Source organism: Sceloporus occidentalis, unplaced genomic scaffold (genome assembly GCF_023333645.1).
Source record: "Sceloporus occidentalis isolate IW3139 unplaced genomic scaffold, rSceOcc1.0.p SCAF_75, whole genome shotgun sequence".
Taxonomy (NCBI): domain Eukaryota; kingdom Metazoa; phylum Chordata; class Lepidosauria; order Squamata; family Phrynosomatidae; genus Sceloporus; species Sceloporus occidentalis.
In genome coordinates this window covers 2,102,441-2,120,765 of record NW_028317055.1, presented here as the reverse complement: position 1 = coordinate 2,120,765, position 18,325 = coordinate 2,102,441, and the positions used below count along the sequence as shown (strand labels likewise).

Here is an 18,325-nt window from a genome sequence, read left to right as displayed (position 1 = left end):
GTTCTTTAACTATATAAATAGTAAAAAGGTTAACAATGAAAGTGTTGGCCCCTTAAAAAGTAATGAGGGAGAAGTTATAGACAGGGATCAGGAAAAAGCTAATCTATTAAATATATTCTTCTCTGCTGTATTCACAGAGGAAAATGAAATGCCAGGTAATATACAGCAGGATGAGATAAATGCCCCAGTACATGTCGCCTGTCTAACGCAGGAAGAAGTGCAGTGCCGCCTAAAAAAAATCAAAATAGACAAATCACCAGGTCCAGATGGCATTCACCCCCGCGTTCTAAGGGAGTTAAGTAATGTAATAGACAGACCCCTATTTCTAATATTCAAGGACTCTATAGTGACAGGGTCTGTTCCCCAGGACTGGCGCATAGCAAATGTTGTGCCAATATTCAAAAAGGGGACAAAAAGTGACCCGGGGAATTATAGGCCTGTTAGTTTAACTTCTGTTGTGTGTAAACTGTTTGAGGGTTTCCTAAGAGATGCTATTTTGGAGTATCTCAATGAAAATAAGTGTATGACTCCATATCAGCATGGGTTTACAAGGGATCGGTCCTGTCAAACTAACCTGATCAGCTTTTATGAGGAGGTGAGCTCAAGACTGGATCGGGGTGAATCGCTGGATGTCGTATATCTTGATTTTTCCAAAGCATTTGATACGGTGCCACATAAAAGGCTCGTACATAAAATGAGAATGCTTGGGCTGGGGGAGAATGTGTGTATGTGGGTAAGTAACTGGCTCAGTGATAGGAAACAGAGGGTGGTTATTAATGGTACATACTCTGAGTGGGTGACTGTTGCTAGTGGGGTACCACAGGGGTCAGTTTTGGGTCCTATTCTTTTTAATATATTTATTAATGACCTTGTAGAGGGATTGTATAGTAAAGTATCAATCTTTGCAGACGATACTAAGCTCTGTAACGTGGTTAACACAATAGAGGACAGCGCACGATTACAAATGGATCTGCATAGGTTGGAGGCTTGGGCTGGGATGTGGCAGATGAGGTTCAACACAGATAAATGTAAGGTTATGCACATGGGGAAGAAAAATCCAGGCTGGGAATATGTCTTAAATGGGAAAACACTGGGGACGACTGACATGGAAAAGGACTTAGGAGTTTTAGTTAACAGTAAATTTACCTGTAGCGACCAGTGTCAGGCAGCTGCTGCTAAGGCAAATAAAATCATGGGGTGCATCAAAAGGGGCATAGATGCCCACGACAAGGAAATAATTCTACCCCTGTACAAGTCACTAGTCAGACCACACATGGAATACTGTGTACAGTACTGGGCACCAGTGTACAAGAAAGATATAGAGGAGCCGGAGAGGGTTCAAAGACGGGCAACCAGAGTAATAAGGGGAATGGGAGGACTACAGTACCCAGAAAGATTATCAGAATTGGGGTTATTTAGTTAGGAAAAAAGACGGCTTAGGGGGGACTTAATAACTATGTATAAATATATAAGGGGACAGTACAGAGATCACTCCCAGGACCTATTTATACCCAGGACTGTATCTATAACAAGGGGACATCCTCTACGGCTGGAGGAAAGAAGGTTTCTACACCAGCACAGACGGGGGTTCTTTACGGTAAGAGCGGTGAGATTATGGAACTCTCTGCCAGAGGAAGTGGTGATGGTAAACTCAATAAAAGAGTTCAAAAGGCGCCTGGACGTGTTTCTTGAAAGCAATAATATTACAAGTTATCGATATTAGATTAATAGGGACAGAACGTTGATCCAGGGATTTATTCTGATTGCCATATTTGGAGTCGGGAAGGAATTTTCCCCCTGGTATGGGGCAATTGGCATCTGCTTCATAAGGGTTTTTTTGCCTTCCTCTGGATCAACACAGTAGGGACACAATATGTATATAGGTTGAACTTGATGGACTTTGGTCTTTTTTCAACCTTATGAACTATGTTACTATGTTACTGGTGTTGGGTGGATTGGAGAAGCTGTAGTGTACCACTGTAGTCTAAGCATATAATCTACATACCACTTACATGGACTATATCATTTTAGGGCAAACCACAAAATATTAAGTATTATCTTTCTATCTTATCATGTATTATTCTTTATCTTCATTGATAACTATTGGTAACAAAAAGTAGACATTCTACTGGCGCACAGTGTGACTGCCTTTCAGTTGTTTATAATTTAAAAATTGTTCTTGAGTACTTGAGTACAGTTGCCCATTTACATTACCAGCCACACCTCTATTTTTTTTTATTATCCTGTTATTATCCATACCACTATCATATCATATATTATTTTTCATTGATAAACATTGGTGACAAAACTAGGTATTTTTATATGTATAATATATAATATTGGGGAAATTTAGTTGTGCTCCTAGGGGCTGCATGTGTCTTTCATCTGCCAGTACCTGCTTTCCCAGGCCCAGTGCCCTGCTGCTGCTACTGCTCTCTCAACCTCCTTAATCTGGGGAATCAATCCTTATTTTTTCTAATATGGGAGAGTCAGTCTTATGGCTGGATGTCACTGTCTGCTCTCTGCCTCAATGCCATTCCTTACTGTGGGGGATCATCTAATGTTCTAATGAAGGGAGGATTCAGTTTGTCTGCCCGTGTCTGCCCTGTGCCCTGCTCCGACTCTGCTGCTGCAGCTCAATTTCCTTCCTTGCTCTGAGGGATAAATATTTTTCTAATTTTAGGTGAATTTTGGTGCCCTGTATATGGGGCTATATATGTACCACTACTGCCATATTCCGTTCCTTATTCTGTGGAATCAAACTGGTCCGATTTTTGGAGAAATTGAGTCATCCTGCTGGATGTCTGGATTGCTGCAGCTGCTATTGCTGCTGGTGGTGGTAATGCAATGCAAAACCAAGTGTGGGTCTCTTCCTTAACCTTAAGTGATGCTGCTGTAGATGAAAGGTGAGTCCAGAAGGTTTCAGAGACCGCCCCCTGTGGGAATGCCTCCCAAAAAAAATCATCCCGAATTTAGTACGAGCCGTATGACCAGGAAAGGAAATTTGTTGTGCAAAAACAAATGCGGCAAAAACTAAACAGAAATTTCGTCCAAATCGATTTTGCTTCCCATGAATACATGTGTATGCTAGTCACTATGTATTTGTGAACCTATAAGCCTGCTGGTGTGCACGTTTGTGTCTGTCAATGTGCGGGGTTACTATGTACCCATCTTTTGTTGGGGTCGGGTACCTTTCCCTGGGTGTTGCACAGGGTGTCTGATGGCCTAAGGCAGGGGCGTCCAACATGCGGCCCGCGGGCCAAATGCGGCCCGCGAGACCTCGAGGTGCGGCCCGCGTAAGATCGGCAGCCAGGGCAACCGATCTTACGCGAGCCGCACCTCAAGCCCTGCTACTTACTTGTGGGAGGGTCTTCTGGACTGCACAGAGGAAGCGGAGTTCACGTGACATCCTACTTCCTCTGTGCTTTAGCAGAGAAGGCAGAGGGAGGCCGCGCCCCTTGCTGAAGTCTGTGAGCGGCATCGAGGAGCTGCAGTGTAGGTAAGGGGGTGGGGGGGGGTTTGAATGAGTGTGTGTGATTGAGGGAATGAATCTGTGAATGAATGATTATATGAATAAATGAGTGTGTGTGTGTGTGTGTGATAGCATGGATGTGTAAGTGCTGGAACCTAGGCATGATGGGACTGTGATTGCTGTTAGCAATCACACTCCTATCATGCCAAGTCAGCCAGTACATGCTGAAACCTGGCCAGCTGCCCCCCTTGTGTAGTGATGCTGCCAGCAGTATGGGGTCTGCACTTACAGCCACCCTATACCAGCATGTACTGGCTGACTTGGCATGATAGGAGTGTGATTGCTAATAGCAATCACAGTCCCATAATGCCTAGGTTCCAGCATTTACTGGATGGATGTGTAAGTGCTGGAACCTAGGCATGATGGGACTGTGATTGCTGTTAGCAATCACACTCCTATCATGCCAAGTCAGCCAGTACATGGTGAAACCTGGCTAGCTGCCCCCCTTGTGTATTGATGCTGCCAGCAGTATGGGGTCTGCACATCACTTACAGCCACCCTGTACCAGCGTGTATTGGCTGACTTGGCATGATAGGAGTGTGATTGCTAACAGCAATCACAGTCCCATCATGCCTAGGTTCCAGCATTTACTGGATGGATGTGTAAGTGCGGGAACCTAGGCATGATGGGACTGTGACTACTGTTAACAATCACACGTCAAGTCAGCCAGTACATGCTGAAACCTAGCTAGCTGCCCCCCTTGTGTAGTGATGCTGCCAGCAGTATGGGGTCTGCACATCACTTACAGCCACCCTGTACCAGCATGTACTGGCTGACTTGGCATGATAGGAGTGTGATTGCTAACAGCAATCACAGCGAGCACAGTCCCATCATGCCTAGGTACCAGCATTTACTGGTTGCCTGGGTATGATAGGAGTGTGATTGCTGTTAGCAATCACACTCCTATCATGCCAAGTCATATTGCTAATTTTGTCCAATTGTGTGTTACCTACTTTTATTAAACATGTGAGTTTTTATTATTATTTTTAAAGGTGGGGGTCATTTTCGGTTTTGGCTAAGTGAACCCTGAATGTTTTGGTCCAGAATTTTCATTTTAGTTCATCCCTAGAATAAATCTAGGGAATCCTGAATTTGTAGTCGCAAAACTTTCAAGGCCCAGAAATCAGTGAGAGGAAGAGTAAAGGTTTTGTGTCATTTTACTTTATTTTAATCTGCATATTTTATTAAAGGCCATATTTTTTGTCACAGTGAAAAATGAGTGCGGCCCGCGCACGTATACAATTCTGATGAAGTGGCCCACTGCAGAAAAAACTTGGACACCCCTGGCCTAAGGTCAGCCCCAGAACTAAGCATTATGCAAGACCATTAAAGCCCTTAATGCAGATAAAAACAAGCTGTAACTCTTCATAAAGGTGATGTCATTAGTGAATAAAGCACAGAGTAATATAACAATATACAACCGTGCAAAGTAGGGAAGTGGTTGCTTGCTTTTTTTGGAGGTAGGTCGACACACTACTATATACAGAAGAAAAAACCTACAGACCTGACATGATATAAAGTACACCAGGATTTATTAAAATTGAGAAAGCATAAGGAACCTTACAATAATTGATCAAAGTTAAGGTAACACCGCAGTAGAACCATTTTCTTTGCCATGTGAGAGTTTTTCGAATAGCATTTAGTACAAATTCATCTGAAGAAAATAACCACCAGGTGGCACCAGAATTACCACTTAAGTAAAAGAATGCATTGTGCAGCCGAAAGCTTCAAAGTTTAAAGCATTTACTGAAAAATGTAAAAAAGAATGGAAGCTACACATTGTAGTGATTATACAGAGGCAGATCTTATTTAAAATGCAAGTTGTACTATTATCCTTTAAACACGTAAATTAATTTTAAAGGTTTAATGTATTCTTTTTTTTTTTATTCTGGCAATCTGAAAAATCTCTCTTTGATTTTAAATGGGAACTCTGACGTCCCATTTTTTATAGTATCACTTTTGAAAAGTCACTTTTTTTTTAAACCGCGAAAAACGTTGACATTGTTTTTAAAATCTGTATATTTTGCTCCTAGTTGTGCTTACTTATTCACTGTATACAAAACTACGGAATGCGCAAAGAATTTTTTTTTCTTTTCCACATTATCACAACAATGTGTATCTTTTTCTATGGCTCTCAAAACTAGTGATTTATAGCATCTTACAATTAAGGGTATGTAATCATATTACATGCAAAGTAAGGATAATTCATATGGAAAAATGTTTTTATGTATGCATGACCTTGCATAAGTAGTAATTATTTCAGTAAATGAGTTTTTGTAAGGAGAGCAGAAAGCTTAGATTGTATAAAGTGCAGATGAAATGCAGAAGTCGTCAGCATTTGGAAGCAATTTATAAGTGTGGAGAATCTGAAAGAAAATGAGAATGTTGGTGTCAGGCGAGCTTAATTATAAACCACATCTATTTTATTATAATTACGCAGCTTTACAATTCCTATATAGTGAATTTTATAAATTGTTTCCGTATTTGTGGTTCTGAGTTAACAGCTGATGAATAAATCCCTGCATTATACCGACACTTGTGGAAGATGTCTTATGACCACAATATTTACTTGACTATTGTTTTATGCGAACGCTACTGTCAACACAAAAGCTCCATAGCATTCTGCATGACAAATGCCGAGTTCTGTGCGTTTTCATTGCCTGTTGAAAGACAAAAAACCCCATTGTAGTCAATTTCCATAATACGCACAAACTGACTAACATAAATAACATAAGCATTGTTTATATGTACATAGAAAATGTGAATATAGTAAAATATGATATTTTTGCAATGATACAGAAATGATACAGAATTAAGGCATGATAAGGGAGATATTATGATATTAGACAACGAATGAAAGTTTCAGAAATCATGTTGTGATTGGGAATATTTAGTTTTGGGGGTTTTCATTTTTGATTTACTGAAAGGCAAGCAGTGTTCTTTATCACAGGTGGCAAACTCAACCATTGGAGGATAAGATCTGATGTTGTTTAGTTATTCACAATGGTAATATTAAAGAAAACGCAGAGAGCTCCAAATGTTCGTTTGTTATGGAAGTACTACAACAGGCTAAAATAATGTAGGTGGATGTGTGGAGAAAGAAGCATTTCTTCTCTCTCTCTCTCTCTCTCTCTCTCTCCAGACCCGCCTGTCTGGCCTGGTGTAGTACTTCAACAAGCTGAAGCCTTGGTTCTTACTCTCTACTCTGATTGAAGGAATGGAGGAGAGGCTGTCTCCATGTCGAGCACCAAGGCTCCGTACTGTTGCGGAAGTACTACATCAGGCCAAAATAATGCAGAGAGATTTGTGGAGAAAGAGAAGCATTTCTGTCACAACCCGTCAGTGATACACCATACTTCCCCCCAGCCTTTCTGCAGGGGGGGCATCATAATGAGCTCTGTTGCCTTCCTGGAGGTGCACGGTGCACACCCTGTCAGACTTCAGGCAGGTGCCTCTGACCTCTCCTACTATTTCACTCTTCCCTCAACTGATAAGATTATAAGCTTATAAGATTGCAAGAGCAGGGCCATGTTCTTCTTTTGTACCAGTTTGCTATTGTTTGTGATTTAAAGTTATGCTACTGACTCTGATTTGTAAAGCGGAATCTGCCGCCGGTATATAAATAAATGTAATGTAATGCCTCTGCAAAGGAAATGCGCGGCTATAGAAAAACGCAACGGCTCTTAAAGTGACATTGCCTCCTGGAGGCATGGAATAGCTTGGAGGGCTATTTAAACCTTCATTTGTGGCCAGACCAGTGCCAATAATACAGCAAGTTAGCCTTTCACCAACATTTCATATATTTTGATTATTGCTTCTCCGGTTTTGACCCAGCTTGTTTTTTTTTTTACTTTGCCTTTGGATTGTTCTGTTGTTCCTGCAATCCTGTTGGGTCTTAACTTTGGCCTATATGACTATTCTTCAGCCTCAAGCTTGCATCATATTCCCGGTTCTGGTTGCCATTCTGTGGTTTGGGGTGTCCAGTGGCTACAATCCTACCAGTTCCCGTGGATCCACCTGATATACCGATATGTGACAATTTCTACATTTCTCTTTCTCCATGGATTATTTGGGCCTGATGTAGTAGTTTACAACATGGCAAACCTTGGTACACCACAGGGCCTGCCTTTCCCTCATTCCAGGGCAATGCCCTATTGCGGATGTACACAGAAGAGGGGAGAGTTGAGAGCAGCAGAGAGCTGGGAGAAGAACAAATAGAAGAACAAGAAGACAAGCTTAAGAGAAGCTGTAGAGAAGGAGACTTAGGAGCAGAGAGATGGAAATAGGTAATAGGTATGGCAGATAATGCTTTGTGTGAACTACTCTGCTATATTATACAATCGGGAAGTATTGGGAAGATAAACAATCTTGTAATAATGTTTTTTAAGACTCTATTATACATCTGACAAAGTGTAAATGTATACGTATTGTGAGATATTTTCGGCCGGAATTTTATTCCAGCCGAAAACGAGTATATTATATTTGTGTATATTACATAAACACAAAATTGAGTCAGAGCCATTTTGTTTCCCTTAATCATATAAAGGATTTTTTCCCCTTGCTCTCTCTATATTAGTGTATATTCTATGGGAAAATTTAAGAAGAAACTACTTATCTCTAGGAATACGAATTTTAAAGGAGGGGGGGTTGGGGTGTTGGCTACATTGAAAGAGAACCGAAACTGATTTATTACCTAGGAGGTATTATCTTCTAGCGATACGTGTGATAATACCTGTGACAACGTGACAAATACCAGATGTCTTATGTAATTGTATTAAGGTTATTTCTAAGACCAGAAGGTCTAATAGAGGTCAATAATGGTGCAAATATTCTAGGAAGTTTTAATTATGAGTAAAATCCACAATTATGATTGGAGGATTTCAATCAATAGGTGGAGAATATGGTAATAAGCCCTGTCTTTAAAAGTTTATGTTTTAAACAAAGGGGAACCCAGACCATTACATTTTGAACATCATTAGATCTTGGCACCAGTGTTCCCTCTAAGCTGTGCGCTTGTGCGCGCGCACATAGCTTTCAGAGGGAGCGCACACGAACAAAAATTGTGCGCACAACCAGTAGCGTACCGAAGGGGGGCGGTCCGCTACTGGTTGTGTGCATGGCACCCCTCCAGAGATGGACAGTAATGTCCGCCGCTAGAGGAGCAAGCTCAGTTGGGGAGATCAAGGATCTCCCTCTAACCGTCTTTAAAAAAATCAAGGGAGCTGGAGGTCTGTTAATACAGACCTCCGATCCTTCTCCCTTTCGATGCGCGCGGCAACTGATGCTGTGCGTCGGGATTTGTTGTCATATCCCGGCGCACAGCACTGAAGCCACGCCCACCACCTCCACTGCAAAGGAAGGAGAGGACACAGAAGAGGGAAGAACGAAGAGGAGGAAAAGTGACAGGTAGGAAAACATTCTGTGAGAGTGAATTAGTAAGTGTGTGAAAGTGATGGGTGTTATGCTGTAGTTTAAACTGAATGTTTGTGAATGAGTGTGTGTGTGATAGCATGGATGTGTAAGTGTGTGGGGGAGGGATAGCGTGACATAGGGAGGCTGTAATCATATTCCTATCATGCTCAGGTTCCAGCATGTACTGGCTGCCTGAGCATGATAGGATTGCTGTTAGCAATTATATATTTGTTTGTTCAATTTTGGTGTGTTAACCACACCTTTATTAAAAGTAACACACCAAAATTGGACAGAACAATTCGATAAAAATATTAATATATATATATATATATATATATATATGATTGCTAACAGCAATCCCACTCCTATCATGTCCAAGCAACCAGTACATGCTAGAACCTGGGCATGATAGGAGTGTGATTGCTGTTAATCATATATACATATATATATATATATATATATATATATATATATATATATATTGTTATTGATTTTTTTGTCTAATTTTGGTGTGTTACTTTTATTAAAAGTGTTTTGGTTTTTTTTCAAGGTGTGGGTCATTTTTGGTTTCAGTCAAGTGAATGCTAAATTTTCAGGTCCAGAATTTTCATTTCGGTGCACATATATATATATATATATATATACACTAGGCCAGACACTAAAGTGGTAGGCCTACACCACATCAATGTTTGGCTTAGTATTTAGTGATTGGGGTTATGCTGCATTATTGTCAATGTCTAGTTCAATGTATAGTGATAGGTGTTATGTTGTACCACGGTCAATGTGTGCCTCTGTATATAGTGATAGGTGTTATGCTGTATCACTGTCAGTGCGTGCCTCAGTATATAGTGATAGATGTTCTGCTGTACCACTGTCAGTGTTTGCCTCAGTATATAATGACAGCAGTTATGCTGTACCACTGTCAATGTTTGCCTCAGTATATAGTGATAGCAGTTATGCTGTACCACTGTCAATGTTTGCCTCACTATATAATGTTAGCAGTTATGCTGTACCACCGTCAATGTTTGCCTCAGTATATAATGATAGCAGTTATGGTGTAACACCGTCAATGTCTGCCTCAGTATATAGTGATAGGTGTTATGTTGTACCACCGTCAATGTCTGCCTTAGTAAATAATGATAACAGTTATGCGGTACCCCTGTCAATGTTTGCCTAATGATAGAAGCTATGCAGTTTTAAAGTGTGTGTGTGTGTGTGTAGGGGTCCCACGTACAGGATCCGCCTCAGGTGCCAAATACTCTAGGTACGCCCCTGCGGACAACAGTTTTCCCCTCATAATTTACGTATGCAGTGAGAATTTCACCTTAAAAAAACATTACAGTAAGTAATAATGGTGTGTAACTAATACTACATTATCACACTATAATGTAGTGTTATTAACCATGAGCGAGCTGTACCAAAAATATAGAATAACAATTTAAATTTAACATTTGCAGAAGCATATTGTACGCACAACATTTTGGCTCTGGGAAAATTTTTGCACAAGAGAAATTTTCTGCGCACACCACCTTAGAAAAATTAGAGGGGACATTGCTTGGCACCATATTTTACTCTCATAATTACTTCGAGTATCTAACATTCTTCTGGCAAATTGCAATTTTATGGCAGTTATATAACTTTAAGAAAGTTATTTTTCTTTCCACTGAATTTTTCCACTGAACCTGGATTGATATCTACAAGGACCAGTTGGACCACAGCAACAAGTGGTGGTAAATATAATGGTTTTATTATCCTGAATAGGTGAATTTTGTCTGCTTCAATATGGAATAATTTATTGCATTCTTTGGTAAAATAGTATATGACATTATTGTATATGACGGCTTGTGAGACTACAGTTTATAACCCGTAATAATGACAATAATGTAAAAGGTATTTTTACCTGTAACTGAAGTTTTACATTATTTGCATCTATTACAGATTTCACTAATACACTTTGGACATTATTAAATAATTTTTAATTGTTGTATTAGTAACACTGATACAGAGATATAGTGATCTTTTGGTTACCACCCTGATTATTACTTTTTAGATTTTATTTTGTTTGCTGAGTGTATTGGAAATTAACTGGTTTCATATTAACACATTATATAAGGTGATATCATAAGGATATAAGGTGATCAAGCTGAAATGGTTATGCAATGTGCTTGTTCACCTGTTGCATTTTTTATGTGTTAGACTCATAAGACAATGATTCATACCTGATAACCAATCAATAATACACTGTATTTTTTACTTGATTTATTTTGACATGTTTAAAAGGATAATTTTTATGTTTTATCACTGCACGGGTGATATAGATATTTGTACATTGTGTTTTTACAATAAATACTATTTTGATTAACTATCATGATGATATAACATCTGATTTTGAATTATACATTTTGGCGTGATCTGAAAGAATTTAGGATTAGAGATAAAGTATAGGATATCTCTTTATATCAATATTTTGGGTGTGAACCTACAATAATTAATAGCACCAGCAATTTTTGTATGTGATAGAATATTGTTTTTGCCTATTTTATCTCATTAATATCTCTAACAATATCTATTAATATCCCCTTCTGCATTTTGTGATTTTACTACCATATTTGTAACCAGTAATGGTTGATATCCTATGGGATGTCATTCAACAAAAGGTAGCCACAGAAAAGTGTTTTTTCCCCCAAATTGAAAAGGCCTTCATCTCTTATACTAGACTTTGAATCCTCAAAGATTTTCAGTTAAAGTAAAACTCTAAGGAGGAAACGCCCAATGTTAAAAGTATTTTTTATTGTTTTCAAAACCAGCAACTTGAATATCTATCTATTAAAGCAAAGTGCCACTTACAGATTAGATGCCCTTCTGGAGTTATATTACTGTGAATTGTATGTATGTTTGAATGCAATGGACGGATTTTTTTTCCACATTTTCAAAAAGTGTGATCTTTTGATATTCTATTAACACAATATTTTGACAACTAGCATTGGTACAGAATTCTTACAGGCTACAGTAGGTTTTGTTTTGTCAGCATGAAAACAGTTTCTATTTTTATTATGCATGAGTTTTGAACACCACATAGGTGACTTTATCTTCAAATCTTGTAAAATTCGAGATCTGTAACTACATCATGTACAGCACTGATAGGTGGTCTTGGAAGCTCATGCATTACTGACTCATTGAATTATTACCCTGCTGATTCAACAAAAAACATGAAAACCTGGGAAAAATAAAGCTTTTCCAGAACCAATATAATTAGTCAATCCGATTCTCAGCATAGTCTGCTTTTAAAACCTATGAGTTTTTTTACCCTTAAGAAAATCATTAAGCAAACATTAAGCAGAGTAACTTGCCATCCAGTGCTAACTTCTCCAACATGTCACCCCTTTACCTTAGTGGACAGAGCTGGTTGCCTGCAGTTTAGGTACCAGCAGTGCCCATAACACAGTGTTCGATCAATGTCAAAAGACACGCTGGATGAATCCAGCACTAGATGGTAAGTTACCCTACTTTTTAATTCTTTATTGTAATGGTTATTTTTACCTTACTTAAATTTTACCTTAAACATTTTAAAGATTGTAGACAGATTGTCTACATTTAGTTATGATAATTAAATCAAATGGGATTACCCAATGGGTAGAGAATGTACATTAGCCATAATTTGAAGAAAAAACAATAAATGTATACAACCCTTCTTGTCTTACTATATTTGTAAGGCAGCTGGGTAAAACTGTGTAAAAGCGACAACCCAACCTTTTCCAAACTAGTAAGCTCAAGATTAAGATAGAGAACATGCAGAAGGACCAGAGGAACAGGATATGATAGATGCTCCTTGCCTGGCTCTAGGACATTAATTCCAAAGCATCCAGGATAATGTCTATTATTAAATTAGATACTGAAACACTGTTATTGCTTTGACGTGTAAAATGTTAATACATTTTCTTTTGTGTTTGTTAATTCATTAGAAACATACTACTGCTTTAAGCCCTGCTCTCAGTTTAGTCCTTGTAACTCGTAATTTGTATATTCAAAAATATTTAAATAATACACATGATATTAGAAAATTTCATCGGTGCTCTGGAAATAACAATGATGCTTTAAAGACTTTGCATTTAGCAGTTATAGAAATACATTTTAAGGAATAAACACACTGAATCATCCTATTGTTTAGTAATTGTAGCAAAAACAAAAGGCTCCAGATGCATAATTTGCATTAGTTTCATTAGGAAATCTTTGTGTGTCTATTTAATAAAATTCAATCCTCGAAGCGCGTATAAGTTTCATTTTGGCATAAAATGCACAAGGAGATTTTTATTTAGCATACAAACTTCCTAAGCTGTAAGATCAAACATAAAAGCGGCCTTGATATTTTAGCGTATTTACTTTTTTTGCCATTTTTGAATGTTGATACATGGGATATATTGCTTGGTATAGTGTACGTCTTTACCAGGCCTTACTAATGCAGGAAATAAAGGCAGACAAAAAAGTTTTATCTCCTAAAGCCGTGATGCCTTAAGAGCTAGAATCCTTCAGGGGTTCCTTAATTAGCATATATTTAGAATATTTTAGGAAGACAATATTTAATGTAGCCTAAAGAAATCCTATAGGGGTTGTGTATATGTCCTATACATACATGTAATATATATATATATATATATATTAAACATATTCTGTTGGTGCTATTTTTTTATTCATAGACAAGAATTGTTGATATCAAGCAATGGCAGGATGTGTAAATATTCTGTGTTTGATAGACATGAGCACAATAACAATTAAACAATGACAATTAAAACAAGAAATAGGAGGGAAAAACTATACAAATTTAAATGTTGCCATGACACATGATTGCCATGAAACAATGAACTTCATTAACTGTTATTGTAAAACATAGGTCTACCATTCCATGTCTGGATATTGGGAGTTTGTATAACTATATAGATGGCTCTAACTAGGAAAAATTAAGATGATGACCGTGCTGCACTTCAATTTTTGTATGGACAGGTCTAATTCTATTAGTAGTGTGCAAATTATTTCAGCATAAATATGGAGCAAAAATGATACTTTTCATAGGAGTATATAAAAGTAGTATTAACTTTTATGATTTAAAAAAATAGCTTGGGAGCGGAAACACTATATTCTCTGACAGCAGAGATTAACTCTGTATGGGGCCCTTTGGAAACAATGACCTCCCCCTTCTCTGTTTCCCTGCCAAAGTAAATTGCTTTTTTTCTATCCTGGGAAGCAGAACTCTACCTACATCTGGATAAGAGAGCTAGACTTTCCACTGACAGTATTTTAACATAAATAGCATCTTGCAAAGGTAATCACGAACTGCTCAGTGAAATAGTAAAATTATATTGGCTATAATTAATATTTCTAGTATAATGTCTTGTACTTAATTCAAAAAAATATTCTTTAAGCTAAAATTAGGCAATAGTGCCAAAGTTACTTTTTCTCATCTTAAAGGCATTTTAGCAACACATCCATTTTATGTAGTGCTTAAAAATAATGTTAGAAAAGAAAGTTACTTTTAGACTGACCTTTCATACACTGTCTGAAAAAAACTCTGATGCTTCCTAAAATTCAGGACAATAATTTAACAATCACACAAAATATTGTTAACAATATTTTTTGCTAATCTGCCCAAAGGCAAATTTGGGCACAGAGTAAGATAAAAAAAAAAAACATGTTGTCTCCTTGCCTTGCTAAATGCATTTTTGTTTCAATATAAAAAGCCATAAGACTTAATATTGCTGGATCAGAAAAGGATTAATAAAACACAAGGCTTAACTTACTCAAAATTTATATTTTTCTAATACTAAAGTAAATGCATTGGGAAAAACATTAAGGTGCGCTGATATCTGTGCATGTTGGCAACAGTGGCATCTGCATGAAATATATTAAGAAGCATTGGCTCTGTTTGCTTGCCTCTGGGCTATAATATCCACAGTTCAAATGGAAATATATGCCAGGTTGTACAGTACAAAAAATCTCAATGTACATTTAAAGGTCTCATCCACCTTGAGGATGATCCTGTAGTCATCAGCTTTCTCTTTGGCCCACATATGCTGAAAATTATTAAAAAAAAAAGTTAATAAATATGGTTTGAATGAACAGATGTAGCAGGCTAGGTTTAAGCACTTGGTAAAGGTAGACAGAGTGAGTTCAGCACCATGGAGAGTGCCCTTGACAGTGTTCCTGCATTAACCTCTTGAAAAACAGTGCATGTCTTAAGAATGTTGTCACATACAAGTATATTTCATATACTGTAAGTAAGGGTAACACTTGCGTGCATTAATTGACTTAAACCCTTAGATTCACTCTAATGGTTTGATTTGGATCTCCAATGTATAGCTGAAAATGTGTATTTTTACTTCACAGTGGAGGCAATTTTGTATGGATTAAGCTAATTCTCCAAACATGGAACATAGGATGCAAAGACTACTTGAAATACATCTACAAAGAAGTTATGTAATACATATTTCAGAGGGAAGGACTTATATAAAACACTATGTAGTGGGGGTACACATGCTTGTATTATGTATACATGGTTTTATTTTTATATTAAATAGTTGTATCAATTTATTTAGGATTGGGTTTGTTTATTATACTTAGAAACTACATCATTTATCCCTAAGGCTGCTAGAGCAACATTCACTATGTCAATGTCAGGACTCGAGTAAGCAGGTCAGGTAGGAGCCCAGTCGCAGGGGATACCAGAGGCTCAGTTTGTACCCCACGATGCATTATAACTAGAAGGATAATACAAACAGGCGAAATGAAACACACCTCAGGCTGAATAGTACGATATGGTCTGTAATGGAGAAGCTGGACGACAGGCAAGTACAGGCTGTTGACAGGGAACAGGACACACGTCAAGGCACTGGACACAGGGCAGGGCACTGGACACACGGCAGGAGGCCCTCTGGCAGGGCACACAGCAGGAGGCCCTTCTGACAGGGCACACAGCAGGAGGCGCTTCTGACAGGGCACGCGACTGTGAAGCCCTTCTGGCAGGGCACATGGCTTAGTAGCCCTCTGGCAGGGCACACGGCAGGAAGCCACTGTATGTAGATGAACTGGCAGGGGCTCGTTCTGTGTAGCTTGGCTCAGAAAAGCCAATATACAGTTTGCAGGAGAGTGGTCAAAATCAAGCCAAAGATCAGAAGCAGGATACCAGCAACGATTCAGGACCTGGTACAGAGCCACAGCAATAGGCTGCTAAACTGCAATGCAAAGGGCTCCAATGGAGGAGGAAGCAGCTATTTAACGGGTAGGGTTACACCCAGGTAAGCAGAGGTAGCTGGTCAGCTCGTTGGCCTACACAGTGCTGTGTACAGACAGACGGCCTCTAGAGGCTGCAGCGCAAATGACACCTAGAAAATGAATACAGATTCCTGGCTGACAGGGTGGAATCCTGACAATCAAATTCATTTGTATAGGCAAGGACAACATATTTAAAGCAATCATAGGCTCTTAAAGTATTTTTAATTGTTCTTTTTTGTGATGCCTTAGGTGTCTTTCTTTACTGTGTATGACTAAAGCAGAGGCAACCATGTGCTATGATGCAGCAAAAGTGGACCACCATGTCACTAGTCTTCCTCTTCTGGGTCACATACCCAGAAGGCAGCTCATGGCTGTCAATAAAAAAAATATATCCCAAAACAGGATGGTGGGGGAAGAAAAGATGCAAATAAGGGCCAGGGCTCTTTACTAGAACACAGTGCAGTCAGGGCTCTTAACTAGAACACAGCCTTGATGAGTGTTTTGTGACATACCCTGTCACATGGACCTAAACTAGACCATTCTCTGGGACACCAAAAGCACTTCAGTCTTCATTTTATCCTTATCTTTTAACGCCCCAGGAACCAAGCATGTTCCTCTCTTATAGGTACTACACTTGATCTTAGCCAACAGGCTGAGTACTGAAAACGCTTTTAAAGCTTATTAATTAGTTGTAAAAAAAACCTATTGAATTACTTTACATTTTGTGCACCAATTAACTGGCATGTTTTCTTAACAATACAGATCTTCTAATTGAGACCTTGATAAAGGAATAAATTATTTGTTCGTTAAGGTTATATGTTTAGCAGGTTTTTTCTGCATCTGAAATATTAAATGTGGTAACAGCATTTATCTTTTCAGTTGCTTGTATCGAATAAAATAGTTTTACATAATGGACGCCTCATTAATCATGCACACCAGGACAATAGGATAGGACAGCTTCACAAATCAATAGGATTAAGCTAATTGATATTATGCTCAGAACAGGCTTTGCCAAGGTGACATAATGGAAGTTTCATTCTTTGAGCTACGATGTGTGATTAAGAGAACACTGACTCTGCTATGCAGACAAATTAAACTTTGTTAGGACTGATTTATACCACTGAGATAGACTTAACATTTAGGGTGATATTTTTTTCCTAGAATTACTAATCAAACTAAATAGTTGCTAAGGTGTAAATATTTGTGTAGTTATATTAGTGGAAATTGGCACAGTGAATCTTTTTTTCCCCATCATGGAATACAAGGTGGATATATACAAATGACAAGGGGGCAGTATTGATCTGTAGTAACAAAGGAAATCTTAAGCATTGTTGCAGCAGAATTATTTAATTTTTCCATTTTAGAATAATTGATTCCACCAAAACTAAGTAAATAAATAAAATACTGTAGGGAACAATGTCATACTACACAAATATATTTTACTTTGTTTAGCATTACCATAAAGAAAATGTTCATTAGACTTCATTCGGATTCATATAAACTTTATTTTAACGTTATGTTTTTCTAGGAATCTCCAATAATGTGGTGAGTCCCCAACGAAACAAACAAGTCAACTGCTCAGAAATGTGGTTTATTTTGGGGCTATATCAACCCTTTTAGCACTGGTTTGATAGGTAAATTTGAATGGGATGGTGTGTAGGAGGGTACATAGTAAATGATTGATACGTAGAAGCAGACAAAAATATGATGATTATGGCTGTGATTATTGAGTCCAACAGTTGGTGGGGTTTTTCACCGCTTTTTAGGTTCTCCAGGTTAACAACCAAATCCTCTGGGTCATGGAAGTGAAGTCTTGACACCCCCCTATTTCCTCTTTAAATGGGGGTGTTTCCCGTAATGAAAGCCAGAACGCACACTGACATCAGAGGAAACGCCTCCAACATCATGCGGGAATACCACATATGTCAGCGGGACCTCCCACCGACATCAGTGAGGCCGCCCACTGACGTCAGTCCCACAAGGGTAGGCCCTGGGTAGCCGGAGCCCAGAAGTTCCCAGGTTTGGTCATCTACCATACTGTAAGGAGTATAAGAGAAGTGATGCAAACTGTGTTGAGGCTGAGATTGAGGCTCATCATACAGCAAGTGTCAATGTTGT

General features: G+C 38.5%; 1 protein-coding gene across 9 annotated transcripts in view; it reads right to left on the bottom strand.

Annotated features, from left to right (window-relative positions):
* Window positions 1–18,325, bottom strand: part of LOC149285889 (teneurin-2-like) — a 771,075-nt gene that overhangs the window by 581,416 nt on the left and 171,334 nt on the right. The window contains exon 6 of one of the 9 annotated variants that reach the window (XM_089494756.1): window positions 12,291–12,303. The exons of the other annotated variants lie outside the window; for them this stretch is intronic. Coding sequence (XP_089350882.1) covers window positions 12,291–12,303 — 13 coding nt within the window. The remainder of the gene's footprint in view (window positions 1–12,290; window positions 12,304–18,325) is intronic. 9 annotated transcript variants of the gene reach the window in all.